The following is a 14,979-nucleotide window of genomic DNA, read 5'->3' as shown; positions in this document are numbered from 1 at the left end:
TACAGATTATGGCCAATAAAAGCTAAATTAAAAAAACCTTCTAATTATATATAAATCACTATCCTGGGTTTTGTCACTATGCATAATGGAAAAGTAACCAATTTGAGTTTATTTTAAAAATCCAAGGTCATCTGGAAACTTAGTAATAGGAAGAGTTTTATTTATTAATTTATTTCCAGATTTCTTAATTTATTTCTAGAAAGGAAAATTGGGTTACAAAATGGGACGACAATGCCTTCCTCCCTGGGTTGTTAGGAGAAGTAAGTGAGAAAACCACATTAAAATGCCTAGCACTGACCAGGTGTGGTGGTTCATGCCTGTAATCCTAGCACTTTGGGAAGTCAAAGTGGGCGGATCACCTGAGGTTAGGAGTTTAAGACCAGCCTGGTCAACATGGTGAAACCCCATCTCTACTAGAAATACAAAAAAATTAGCCATGTGTGATGGTGTGTGCCTGTAATCCCAGCTATTTGGGAGGCTAAGGCTGCAGAAAAGCTTGAACCCAGGAGGCAGAGGTTGCAGTGAGCCAAGGTCATGCCACTGCACTCCAGCCTGGATGACAGAACAAGACTCCATCTCAAAAAAGTAAATAAATAAAATGCCTATCACTGGCCCTACACATCATAAATACTTATTAACGACTGTCTTGTCTTCCAGAATATAGAAAAGTATGATTTCAAAATATACACGTGTGAATTCATATTTAAATTTGCAGAGGAAGAGTATGACAAACATTATGAACTATATAATTTATGACCTTTGAGCTCACAGTTGTGAGACAAATTCGAGGAAGAAAATAATTGACTAGGAAAATAACTTTACTCTTAATTACTTATTTATTTAGAGGTAGGGTCTCACTCTGTCACCCAGGCTGGAACATAGTGGTATGATCATGGCTCACTGTAGCCTCAACCGCCTGGGCTCAAGTGATCCTCCCACTTCAGCCTCCCAAGTAGCTGGGTCTACAGGTGGACACAACCACACCCAGCTAATTTTGTTAACTTTTAGTAGAGATTAGGTCTCGCTATGCTGCCCAGGCTGGCCTTAAATGCCTGAGCTCAAGCAATCCTCCCACCTTGGCCTCCCAAAGCGCTGGGATTAAAACCACCTTGCCCAGCCTAACTTTACTCTTGAGAGATGCATACTAAGGCATGTAGCAATGAACTGGCATGATGTTTGTGACTTACTTTAAAACACTTAAACAAGCCGGGTGCGGTGGCTCACACCTGTAATCCTGCACTTTGGGAGGCTGAGGCAGGTGGATCACCTGAGGTCAGGAGTTTGAGACCAGCCTGGCCAACATGATGAAATACTGTCTCTACTAAAAATACAAAAATTAAGTGGGTGTGGTGGTGGGCGCCTATAATCCCAGCTACTGGGAGGCTGAGTCAGAAGAATCGCTTGAACCCAGGAGGCGGAGGTTGCAGTGAGCACAAGATCACGCCACTGCACTCCAGCCTGGGTAACAAGAGCAAAACTCTTCTCAAAAAAAAAAAAAAAAAAAAAGAAAAGAAAAGAAAAAAAAATTAAACAAACAAAGAAATGAATATCGCAAAATGTTTACAATGTGTAAATCTAGGTGATGGGCATTTGGGTGTTCATTTAGTTATTCTCTCCACTTTTCTGTATATTTTTGAAAATTTAAATAATGAAAAGTAGAATAGAAGATTATATTGAAGGACATTTCTAAAATTTTGATGTACAGAAGTTCCTCCTATGAATAACTCCAAGATCCAAAATCAGAAAGGAAAAGAGACCGGTAACTTTGACAATCTGAAATGTACGACTTCTAAATCATATACCCTTTCTCAGCAATTCCACTTTTAAGAATTTATTTTAGGGAGAAATGAGAATGTGAGCAATGTTTACTATGCTGTTTACTGCAATGATATGTATAACAAGAAAAATCAGAAATATGTGAAATGTTCATTAATAAGCTGTCTTTATACATATATGACACAATGTTTTATAACCTTAAAATGGTAATACAGACAGACATCTGACTGAAAGACCCCTGCGAGAAGATATTCATGTGAGAACACCACTTACATAGCAAAAGAATCATTTTGGTTTTAAAAGTTTTGTATATACCTGAATGCTATAGAAGGACCGTTAACACTCGTTATCACTTGAAGCAGTGATTATGGGTAACTTTTTCTTTTATTTCACATTATTCTGCATTGCTTGTGCTTTACTGTTTGTATTAAGCATGGATTACACTAAAGAAAAATATGTGAGTCATTTGGCCCCATATCTTACTCTGCTTTCGCCAAGCAATTCAGAGATTTCTGGGAAGTATCAAAGATAACAATGAAGGAAGGCATGAAAGGGGTTAGATGGAAATGCTGTCTGTGTGTTTGTGTGTCACACATGATTGTAGGTGTTAGTTCCAAGAGACCTTTACGGCTCTGCTCAGGGAACACAACTGCTTTTTCCCACAGGTCTTTTGGCCCCACTGTCTCCTGTCTCCTGTGTAGATGCCAGCACTTACCCAGGGCTCTGTAATTGTTGATCTATTTGTCTACCAACCCTAATAGGGTACAAGCTGCTGGTGTGCAGGACCAGTGTCTTAGAAATCTTTGTATTCCATGTGCTTGGCCATTGTCACCTCTCTATAATGCCTGAGGAATAATAAATCTATGAGCTCCCAAGTAGAAGAGGAGGGTGGAACCAGAGGAGGAAAAGTAAGGAACTGAATTTGCTCCAGAATCCAGACTAAGTGGCAGCCTAGATGGAGCCCTAAAGATGCCCAATGTGGGTCATAAGGATGGGAAAGGAAACAAGGACTCAGCATAAGAGAAAATAAGTAGTTCAGCACTCCAGACTTGAGCTTGGATTTTGGCTTCATCACTTAACCTTGAGATCATAGGCAATTTACTTAACTTCCCTAAGTTCCTCTGTAAAATTGGGAAAATAGTAGTACTAACCTACAATTCTTGTGAGTTTTAATTAAGATAACATCTGGAAAGTATTTAGCACGATGCTTGGCAAATAGTAAGTTTTCAATAAATGTCAGCTCTGAGTAACCAAATCTGGCTATAGTGGTCTCTTTCTGGTAGCCGAGCAGAGCAGATGGCATGCAAAAGTATAAGGTGTTTCTATACCTACCCAGAACTGATTAAATGAAGCCGAGAAGCAGTTAATGGAGGCCAGGAAGTAACCAATGTATTCTGTCTGGCTTCTGTATTCAAGAAATGAATAAAAGCAAGGGCACCCCTATCCCCCTCATACGCTCCCCCCAAAAAACCTGAAGTCAATAAATATCCTACTGGCACTATCTGTACTGGCAAAATGCAGAAGAGCTTATTATGACACTAGCTAAGTAAGCCTTCTGGATCATTCATTCATTCATCCATCTATTTATTAAATGCCCATTATGGGCAGACACTGATGAATCTAAGGAATGGGTTCAATTCACTTTAGGTAATGAAGCCAGAGAGACATCCTCAGACTTCCGGAAACCTATAAATCTTAGTTATTTCTTTTGCAAATTACATTACTTAATTTAATGTTTAACAGTATCTGTCCAAAAGACTAAATCACAGTGTCTCCTCCTATGAAATGATTAATCTGGAAAACCTCAAACAGGGTGGTTTATGACTGGGTATTTTTATGTGGTTCCAAGAGCAATGTTTTTCATATCAAGCCTCAGTGGCTCTACAAATATACACACATACTGTTCTGTTTCCAGTATCTATACCCAATAGAGCAGGAAAAATAAAGGACCTTTTATGTTTTGGTGAACTTGATCCTTCCAGGGTTTAATCTAGTTTCTCGGTTTTGACTTGATGCCTTGCTTAGAAGCCACCAAGATATTATTTAATGGTCTTATGGTCACTTGTGTTCAGGTACCTCCTAAAAGTCCTTCTATTCAAATAGGAAAGGGCTTCAGCTCAATGTTACTTACTGATAGAGATTTTTCACAGACTGTTCAGTGCTAGTCAAGCTGAAATACGGTCCTTCTGACTTCAGATCATCAGCCTCCCCTCGGCAGAAGCCCACCCGAGCTGGAAGCTGAAGCTGGACATTGTAAGACTCTTTGGGGCGGGTTCCAAGGAACTGCAGGCCGTTGGCAGGATAAAGAAAAAGGGCGTAGCTATCAGACCCATCAGATGCCAACACTGCCTGGAAAGTGTTCAGCTGTAAGAAAAAAAAAAAGACAGAGAGAGAAACGTCCTGTAAAAAAACAAATAAACGAAGAAAGAAACAGAATGCAAGCAAAGCACCATAAAGTGCAAAGAATTTTCCCCTTTCTCAGGATTCCTCCAAACTCTTTTTAAATGTCATCTTCTTTAAAATTTCCTCTTCAAGTTACTAATATAATTTCATAAGTGATATTATTTATTATTGCAAATACCATTTGTCAATTTAGATTAATACTTGAAATATGCATAGGTAAAACGTAGGTTAAAAATATATACACTTTTAAGTTTTCAAACTTCTCTCACCCAAACCTCTTTCAGCGCTAAGAGCAATCAGCAAAATTAACTTGTCCATCCTGCAGTCACTGCCCTAGTTTATAACCCTAGGCGCTCGGCATCTCTCATTGGTGTCATTCATTCATTCATTCATTCATTCATTCATTTATCCATTCATCCATTTATGCCCACTATGGGCAGGCACTGTGTTAGGCCTTGTTGGTCAAAAGGCCTCCTTACTGTCTCACAGCCTCACTTTCTCTCCTGTTCCATCTACACTTTCATACGAGCATCAGGGTTATCCTCATTTCACAGATGAGAAAAAGACACAGGGGCTAACAGGTCTTCCTCAGGTCAGGTGGCAAGTATGTGGTGGTGGGCCAGCCAGCTCTACAGCCCGCACCCTAGGACACCCTAACACCTCCTCAACGTGTCTTTCAAGGTGAGTTGTAACCTGGCTGCATACGTCCCTCCCAGGCTCAGTTCCACTGCATCTTTGTCAGACTATTTAATAGTCCCCATTTGCACCATGTCCTTGGATGCTTCTACACTTTGCTCATGGTTCCCTGTGCCTAGAAACCCTCCTAACCTTCAAATGTTGCCACTCAGAGGTGTTTGTGATTATAGAATAATTTCTGTTCTCTGAACCTCTGTAACGCCTTTATGAGCATCTCCAGTGAGCATTCACCTCATTATGCTTGGTTAGTTGTTTATATGTTTGTAAACACTATTCATTTATTCATTTGTACACTAATTCAAACAGCCAAGTGTTTACTTAAGCACCAGACATTATGCTGATGCTGAGGATGCGAAGGAGCAAAGGACAGACTCTGCCCAGGAGAGTCTCATGGTGTAGGACAGGGAAACAGTCATGGTTGAAATTGTAGGAGAGTCACTGGAGAAGGTGGTAGAGGCCACAGAAGGGGGTGTGTGTGTCCAGGACCTCAGGATGGGGGTTGGGAGGTGTCACAGAGGCAGCCGGTGAATGTTATAAACACTGCAGGAGCCAACACAGACCAGAGAGAGACCAGGAGCCTGAATCCGCTGCCAATTCAACACCCAGGTCCTTATAGGATCACTCCTTAACATTCCGTCTACCCTCATGTTTTCAACAAGATGAGATTTTTGCCTTTACCTTCATTCAGCGACCACTCCTCCTAAAGATCTGTTAACAGTGCTTGATTCTCTAAAAAGGTGTTATGTTTAGGCCTCTGAAACTCTCTCACTAAATCACACTACTTTTACCATTTAGTAAGGAACTGGAAAGGTATTTTTAAAACACAACTTACTTCATAAATAATGTGACTCTTAGAAATATTATTTACTGGTAAGTATCATTACCTCTCCATTCTGCTAGACAGACAAACTCGGGCACAGAGAAGAACATCACATCTCACTGAAGGAAACAGCAAGGAAGGAATGGGCTCTTCCCTTTGTTCTAAGCCTACTCCCACAGTTGTGCTAGCTCTTTTCTAATGTTAATTTTTCCTTTCAATGTTTAATTTCAAGGTAGGGTTTTGAGGTTTTGCTAATAGGACAAAGAAACATAGATGTAACACACTCTTCAAGAGCAAATAAAATACAATCAGCCATTCTTTTAGTTCTCTAACCCAGAAAAAACAACATCTTGCTTTGCTTCTTTCATTCATTCAATTCGCAAAGTAACAGGGTGCCTAGTATATTTGTTATTGTTCCAGTTGTTCATTGTTCATCAGCAAAGCTTGACTTTTCCAGAAACAAAAAGCAAGAAATGTTTTTAGAGCTTCTCAGTGCTAGGAAGCCACAACTACTGCCAAATATAAACAAAGGCTGTTCTGCCTCATGTCTATCCGTAAGATAGTCTACATCATCAACTAATGTGGACTCAATAACTTCAGAGTTGTACATTAGTCAGAATAAAGAAAAATCTACTAGGGAAAGAAAAGTACTCGAAAAAGGAGAAAAAAAAACCCATTATAAAAAGCTAAGTTTTCAAAGCTCCTGGCACCGATCTCCCATAAGAAATGTGAAACAGGAGAGAATCCTGTTCTAAATTTAGAGAAATTCTGTAAGATAAGGAGGTTGTAGAGACTGTGAAGAATTGAAGGGGATGGGGAAGGGGGGACGAGAGAAGTAAACAGAGCTGTGAAGAGGAGAGTCTGGCTTTTTGCTGTGCACTGTGGGCATTTAGCACTTTATTTTATTCATTCATTCAGCCAACCAGCCAACAAATTCATTTCAATTAAAATTTGCTCAACATCTTCTATATACTATCCTTGAGATGAGCACTCATTATGGGTGGCAAGTATTTAATTGCTTTGTCTCCACCAAAATAGGCAAATATCAGAGGAAGGAAATAACTTCCTTTTAAGTAGAATTTATGATCCCAAAGTACATGCCAAAGGAGTTTGGCTGTTTAAAAGCCACCCACACACTAAATGATCACTTGTAAAGTTCTCAGTTGGTTCTACAAAATTCTACATCTAATTGCTAAAGAGCCCACTTCATGAAGTCTTGAAGGGCTCACCCTCTCAAAAAACTCCTTGACTGGCTTCCAAACAGGAAAGGTCCTCGCATTCCTAGATACAAGCCTCTGCAAGAACCGCACAGGCTCTGTCTCCAAAGAGAAGCCCTCAGATGGGCTGCCAAACCCAATATACGAGTCACTGGTTCCCAGCTCCCCCAGGATCCCAGAGAGGAGAGAGGGGCCTCCATGGGGAGAGGAGCAGCACAGAGAGGATCAGGGTGAGTGGCTGCAGGCCCTGTTATCAGAAAGAGAGAAAAGCCAGAGCCCTCTGCAGAAACCAGAGCCTGACTCTTCCTCCCAGGTACAGGACATCCCAATCAATGTTGAAGTGACACTCATCAGAGTCAGGCTGATGCATACAACACGCACCCCTCTAAGAATTTCTAAATTTTGCAATTCGTTTAATTAACTGCAGCTATCTGGCCAAAAATCAGAATAGTGACATCCTTTTCTTCAAGGGGCTTGCCTATAGAGGCTTATCAAAATGAAAATGAAAATGAAGCATTAGAGTGACTCTTATAGGGGTCACAAAGTTCTCTTTGTCATCTTCCTCAGGAACACATGTCCTCTAGAGCTGTAGGATCATTGGGTCTGGCCTCCAGTGTTTGCTGTGAACACTAACCTCCATTCCTTAGCATAGTTCTTCATCTCCCACTGCCTGTAGGACACTGTCATATGCAGGACTGTCTCTCATTTATTTTACTGCACTAAATCCTATAGATCCTGCCAAAAATTCAAAGACAAATGCTGAGTACTATCACATCCCTAATACTATTTCCTTCCTGATACTCTTCAGCAAAATGTCAGCATTTCTAATTTCCATATATGGTTCAGCATTAACCAATTTCCATATATGTCTCTATTCTCTTCATCTTCACAGTGATATCTCAGACTCAGGCTGAACTCTCTTGCATAGGCTGTAGACCTCTCCTCTTCTAAACCTTGTTTCCAGAAGTCAAAAAGCTACAAAAAGTCCTGCTTTTACCTCTCATTTTCTCTGTGAAATCCAACAACCTCCATCAATGACTATCAACCTTTGAACCAAGTCAACATGTCTCAGTCCCCAACCACGTGGAGGCCTCCATTGGGCAATGTCTTAATTTGTGTTCTGTTGCTTACAACAAAATATTTGAAATTGGGTAATCTACAAAGAAAAGGAATTTATTTCTTACAGTTATGGAGGCTGAGAAGTCCAAAGTTGAGAGGTCACATCTGGTGAGGGCCTTCTGGTCAGTGGTGACTGCAGAGTGCCAGGCACTTAGGGCATCACGTGGCGACAAAGCTGAGTGTGCTGATGTGCTAGCTCAGGTCTCAATTCCTCTTCTTATAAAGCAACCAGTCCCACTCCATGATAATCCAGTAATCCATGAATGAATAAATTAATCCATTCATGAGGGCAAAGCCCTTATGACCCAGTCACCTTTCAAAGGCTCTACCTCTCAATACTGCCACATTGAGGATTAAGTTTCAACACGGTTTTCAGAGGGGACAGATATTCAACCATAGCAGGCAACCTTCCACTCATCTGTCTTCTGTTATGGCCTGTGACTCCTTCATCCACTTCTCTGGGCCCAGCTCTCTCAATCTTCTCCCAGGTCATGTTCTAGCTCAGAACAATCTCTCTTGCTACCTCATTCTCAATATCCATTCTTTTTATCCCTTTCAACCCAACTGAAATTCCAGATAAACAAAACATTCCCCACACCACAGAGATCTATACAACTCAGTTGTCTCTAACCCCATCCCTAAAATGACAAAAACAAAACACTCCTCTTTCCCCCAAAAAAGCACAGCTAAAGTAAACACTAGTCCTCCACGTCTTCCATTGGTAAGTATTTCAAAGGTCTACACCATAACATTTTTGCTCTGTGAACTACCTATGACAGTTTAAGAAATCTCAGATTTACTGAGTTGACAAACACTATTTGTTCACATTTTTTTTCAGATACAATTACACCTTGATATTCCTGCAATATCAGGTGCAACATCTGGTCACACCTGACAGGAATATCCACGGAGAAAACGGGCACCAACTGCGATTGTTTTTAATGGCAAAGATGCCATTGCTTTGAATCTTCCAGTTTCCAGTAACTTTGCACTATAAGGTTAGTAAGCCAAAATTTAAGAAGGCCAAGTAGAACTCAGTCCTTCAAGCAAATTACATCATTGTTTGCCAAAATCTATCTCCAAAGAACTATTAAAACAAGAACTCAAGTTCCAGAGCTCTTTAAAATACCAGACAAACCTTCAACACGCGTAACTGAAAGAACATCCCCCATCCAAACAGAATCCTCCTTTCTTCATGAAACATTCTGAAGCCAACTAGCACATGGCAATGTCTGCAAGTGGATTTTAATTAGAAAAGTAAAAGAGAGTTGGAATTTACAAATCTTTTCTACCCTAAACCTCCCCCACCCCCAAAAAAGGACCAGACAAAAGTTTTAATTCCAAAAACCTTGCATTTAAAGAGTCTTTATGCAACAAAGAGAGTAAGCAGATGGTTACCAGAGGCTGGGAAGGGTAGTAGGGGTCAGCGGAAGGTGGGGACAGTTAACGGATACCAAAAAAAAAAAAAATAGAGAATGAATGAGACCTACCATTTGATAGCACAACAGGATGACTATAACCTGTGATAACAGGTTATTATAGTCAATAATAACTTAATTGTACATTTTTAAATAACTAAGAGTGTAATTAGATTGTGTGTAATACAAAGGATAAATGTTTGGGGGGATGGATACCCCATTCTCCAAAATGTGATTATTACATATTGCATGCCTGTACCAAAACATTCCATGTACCCCATAAATATATACACCTACTATGTACCCTCAAAAATTTAAAAAAAAAAAAAGAGTCCTCATACAAAAGATATATATCACAGCATCCTTACAAGATAGAGATCAGTGACATGGGCACGTAACCTCACCTCTTACAGTGGGCGTGTACCATCCTTCTGTAGTGAAGAAACATTTCCGTAAGTTAAAATTGAGATGAATCATATGGTTTCAGCCCTTGGAGTATGGCATTTTAGATTCAGGTCTAATTTCATAGAAGCAAGCCCTTACTTTCTTCAGGAATGAGGCAGTTTGCCATTTACCAAGCCGCCCTGGCCCCACTCATATCCATTTGGAGGACTTCAAATGTTGATGACAAGACTAAAGACCGGGAGCCTGGGATTTTTTACTTTCCGCAGCTAGAGACTGTAAAGCACATTGAGGGCAGACTCCTATAAACTAAGGAACATGTGAACTGGTACCTGGAAGGCAATTAGGCAGAAGTTATCAAGAACTTTACCAAAAGTGCATCCTCTCTGACTTACCAATTGCACTTCCTGGAATGTCAACTAAGAACATGTGCAAAGATTTAGCTTTTTAAAAAGTAATTCATGCTATTATTTATAACAATGAAAAATCAGAAAAAGCCTTAATGGCTCCTGGGAACACTGGTTGAGTAAACTGTGGTAAATCTTCTGTATTATACAGGATAATAGCAGGATACAGTAGTATGCATCATCATAAATGATGTTGTACAAATACATTTATTGACATTGAAACATTCACAATACACTATTCTGTGAAAAAGCAAGTTATAAAACAATACGTGTAGTGTAAACTCATCATTGTTAATGGACAGCAATAAAGATATACAGAAGAAAAAACTCTGAAAATGTACACAGAAAAATGTTTATCAGTGGTAGGAAAATGAGTGGTTGTTTTCTTTTTAAAAATTATCTGTATTTTCTGATTTTTTTCCCTTCAATGAACATATAATTAGACATACTTGTTGTATACTTAGAGGTGGTTCTAAAAATAAGCAACCAAACAGTAAATTGCCTTATGTTCAAAGGGGCTCCCACATCTGCACTCCCGCTCTCACATCCGCTAAGCAATTTTTTTCGCAATGGAGTGACCACCTGCCAGGGTCTCAGAAGATGCTTAGAGACAGCATCTTTCCTCACTTCCAAGCTACTCCAGCCCTGCTACCTCCAACGTCAGGTTCAGTGCAAGAGTAGGCTCAGAAACAACTCCGAGCCAGTCCCTGGGTTGCAGCCCCAGAATTCAAGCCCATCCTTCAATTTCCTCAGCAGTCAAATATCCCTGGTCACTTACCTCTCCCGAGGGCAACGCTCCGCGCTTGACCTCCTCGTAAGCGCCCACCTGCTCCCAGGTGGCCAGGAAGGCGTGGGTGGGGGTAAAGCGCGCAGAGCGCGGGAAGCCAGCGCGCACATAGCGGGCGGCCAGGCCCAGCACTGCCGGGGAGGTGTCCTCTCGGTACAGGACTCGGCCCCTGCCGTGGCTCGTGTCGATGTCGGCCAGGAAAGGGGCGATGGCCGGGAAGTCGGTGGGGAAATCATAGTCCACATACTGCGTTTCCCTGGGGAAGTCCTGAGTGGAGATGATGCCATTGGTGCCCACCTGGGAGAGGACAGGGACAAAAAGGTGACGGTCGCTCAAGCCCAAGGACGCTACCCTGTCGCGCAGGGAGGGAAGGGAACTGACTTAGGCAAAAAGCCTCCCCTTCCCCACCGGCTGAGGGGAGTCTGGATTCAGAGAAACAAGTGCAACTTTTGCAACTGTCCCAGCTCCCCTTACCCCAACCGCGGTGCAGTAGGTCCAGGCGCCCTACAACTCGTTTACCTATCTGCTCACTCCTCTCAAAACCCCGGAGCCCCATGTCCCCGGAGAGGAAGCCTCCAGGTCTGAGGAGGGAACACCCCAGCTCCGCAGACGGGCACAGCCTTCTCGCGGTCCTAACTGCAAAGCCCGCAGGCCGCCCTTAGCAACGCCACCTTTTCTGCCTGGGGCGCGTACGTGGCTGCGAACAATTCTTGCTCTCCCCTGCAGGTCATTCTTGTTCCCCTTCAGCAGCGGGGCAGGCAGCGGCATCGCTCTGGCCGGGTCCCACCGCAAGGGTGCTGGGGGGTTTCGGGCGTGGGGGATGTTTCCTCCCCTCTGGAGGCAGGGTTTCCGTGAGAGCGACCCCTGGGAAGAAGCTGCGGGAAAAGTGCCAGGAGGGGGCTGAACTTACGTAGAGATTGCTGAATCGGGCTTCGTAGAAGTGCAGGGGGTTCGCCAGCTTCACCACGGCTGAGCTTTCGTCGTCGCCTTCCTGCAGAAGCTGGTCTCCCCACGACTCCCCGTATGGGAAGAGCTCGTCTGGGTGCAGCGCCGCGGCCCGCGACAGCAGCAACGGCAGCAGCAGCAGCACTGGTAACGACGACAGCACCGGCCGCCCGGCCACCCGGTCTCCCTCCATGCTCGCTCGGCCGTGCGCTTCCCCGCTACACAGCGCGTCCCGCCCCGGCCTCCAGCCCGCTCTCCGCGCCGCGCCAGCCTCGAACCTGGATCTACGCGGGCGACTGGGCGGGGCGGGACTCCAGGCCCACCCAGCACGCTAATTGGCTGAGGCCCTCGGCTGGGGACCAATCACCGGCTCTGAGAAAGTTCGGCAGTGGCCACCACATCTGGTTCTCGTTAAGTTTTCTAAGGCAGCGGCAGCCGCAGCAGCGCGGCTGGCGGGGTAAAAGCTCCTGGCCAGGATTGCCCGGAGCTGCTCCTTCCACTCCTCCCCTAGGGAGCTCCCGGGTCATCCTCTCATCCGGGCTGCCCCGCGGCCCCGACGAGCCCCATCCCCGGGACCAAATGGCCCGCAAGGTCTGGGGCAGCGGCGTTGCAGGAGATGAGCTCAGCGCAAAGGGGACCCCGCGGGGGCGAGCGCGGCTGCTGGCCTGCGAGGTCTGGCCCCAACAGGCTGGCAGGGCGCGGGCGGGTGGCGGGGTTGCGGTATGAACTTTGCGCTCTGCCCTGGGGTCCCGGGTGCCCCTGGCCCTGAAGGCCCGGCCATCGGTCCGAGAAGCAAAGGGACATTGTCGTGGTCCCCTCGGCCGCTTCGCTCCACCCAGATATGCCCTGAGGAGAAGCGAGTCTTTGTACGAAGTCAGAGGGCTGACTCCTAAGTTCTGTCCCCTTGCCGAAGGCCGGCCGCTGGAAATACCTGCCCCCGGGAAAACCGCAGCAGGAAAGACCATGAAACGCGACTGTGTGTGATCCGCTCCGTTTGGGGAGTAGGATGAGGCATCCCGTTTGGGCACCAGGCAGAAACGGGCGAGGCGCGGGGATGGGAAGACCCTGATCTCTTGCCCATTGCTGCGGCCGTCGGAGCTGCCCTCCCCCGCCGTGGCCACGGAGGCGGTAACCTGAGCTGCTCCGCAGGACTGGAAACCGCACAACCTCGTAACCAGCTGCGCAGGAGAAGGGGAACCCCATCCACCATAAACATCCCCTCTGCGAAGCCTCAGGAGCCGGAGGAGATTTTATTACCATTTTTATTATCAAGGGCTTGAAATTTCCCAGATAGTCTGTTTTCTCTCCCAGGCCCCCCATGGGGTCCTTAAAAGCAAAAATATTTAAAAAGAAAGAAAGAACGAAACCAAAAAGCAAATCCTTGGAAATGCCTTAAAGGACTCTCCAAAGACACACTACTCTTCGTAGGTGTTTATTCCTATGGGCCCACTGGACCAAACGCTAAAAACTGTGAAGACATCAGACTGTGAGACTCATAGAGCAGACACAAAATGGAAAACTGGCCCAAAGCAGTTTGCTTCCTCAGAGTGGGGAATTGTATATTTGATGTTCCAAAAATATATTTATGCTTGCACATATATTTTCTCATTCTTTCTGGGGTCAGAAATTAAAAAACAATTTTTATTTTACTGAGGATGAAATGAAGGTTCAAAGACATTACATGACTTGATTTGCCCAACATCATCTGAAGTTACTCCCTGATATAAAACTACTGACCCTCTGTAGTTTTACTTTATCTCTCAATTCAGCATAATAATAATAACTAACATTTATTTAGTGGTACTAAGCTATAAGCTTTGGAACAAGCAGACTCTGAGATGGTCTCCAATGATCCCCATTTCCTAGTGTTCATTCCCCTGTATAAATCCTGCCCCGGGAGTGTGGACTGGCCTTGTGACTTCTAACAAACATAGTGTGGCAACAGTGATGAGAAGAAAGCTAAATAAGATTGTGGCTTCTCCCTTGTTAGCTGACTCTCTCTCTCTCTCTCATTGATTTTGATGAAGCAAGCTGTTATGTCAGGGAGGTCCACATAGCAAGGAACTGAGGAGGGCAGCCTCTGGCCAACAGTCAGCAAGGAACTGAATTCTGCCAACAACCATGTCAGTGAGCTTGGAAATGGATCCTTCCCCAGTTGGGTCTTGAGATGATACCTCAGCGCTGGCTGACATTTGATTGTAGCCTTGCCAGAGACCCTGAAGCAGAAGACCCAGCTAAGCCAGGTGCAGATTCCAGGCCCACCAAAACTGAGAATTATAGTTTTGGTTAGATTATAATTATAGTTTTGGTGGGATTCCAAACCCACCAAAACTGAGAATTAAAGCTTCAGCTTCAGAAGCTGAAGAAGCTGTGTGTTGCTTTAAGCTATTATGTTTTGGGATAATTTGTTATGCAGCAATAGACAACTGATAACAGGTAGTCATTGTGTTAAGGAAACTAAAGCTTAGATGGGATTTTAAAAAATCGGTTATTATCACATGGCTGGTAAGTACCAGAGCTGAGATATGAACCCAGTTCTGTCTGATCTCTAAACCTGCACTCCTAACCACTAAATTATATTGTAGCAAGACCCTTTGGAAAGTAGCTCTAGTCTATGTCTCTAAATTTATCTCCCATCACAGCCAATCTGAAGTCTCACCTGAAGCTGAGACTTTAATTCTCAAATACAACATCCTCACAGGTAAGTCCTTTTACCTACAGTAAGATTTCTTGGTCAATTTCAAGCCAACACCTTCTCATCTCTAAGACTTGAATCAAAACCCCCCTCCTTCAGGAATCTGGGAAAAGAAAAGAACTCCCCACATCTTTTGCAAAAATCTCATTAATAATCCACCCCTATTTAGCATATAATCAATAAATAACCATAAGTATAATCAGTCAAGCAGCCCATGCCACTGCTCTGCCTATGGAGGAGCCATTCTTTTGTTTCTTTACTTATCTAATACAGTCACTTTCACTTTACTTTGTA

General features: G+C 43.8%; 1 protein-coding gene across 4 annotated transcripts in view; it reads right to left on the bottom strand.

The window, feature by feature from the left end:
* Positions 1-12,418, bottom strand: part of NID2 (nidogen 2) — a 63,621-nt gene extending 51,203 nt beyond the window's left edge. For 3 of the 4 annotated variants that reach the window (XM_009211538.4, XM_009211539.4, XM_003901792.5), the window contains exons 1-3: positions 11,956-12,418; positions 11,037-11,342; positions 3,908-4,140 (exon numbers count right to left, since the gene is read on the bottom strand). In XM_009211538.4, the coding sequence (XP_009209802.1) occupies positions 3,908-4,140; positions 11,037-11,342; positions 11,956-12,183 (767 nt within the window). In that variant the 5' untranslated portion in view covers positions 12,184-12,418. Of the gene's footprint in view, positions 1-3,907; positions 4,141-11,036; positions 11,343-11,716; positions 11,881-11,955 lie in introns of those variants that run through there. The other variant, XM_009211540.4, reaches the window with a different exon arrangement.
* Between the last annotated feature and the right edge of the window lie 2,561 nt (positions 12,419-14,979).

The sequence above is a fragment of the Papio anubis genome, chromosome 7 (genome assembly GCF_008728515.1).
Source record: "Papio anubis isolate 15944 chromosome 7, Panubis1.0, whole genome shotgun sequence".
Lineage (NCBI taxonomy): Eukaryota > Metazoa > Chordata > Mammalia > Primates > Cercopithecidae > Papio > Papio anubis.
Note: the sequence above shows the minus strand (reverse complement) of the source record. Positions and strands in the feature narration are given on the sequence as shown.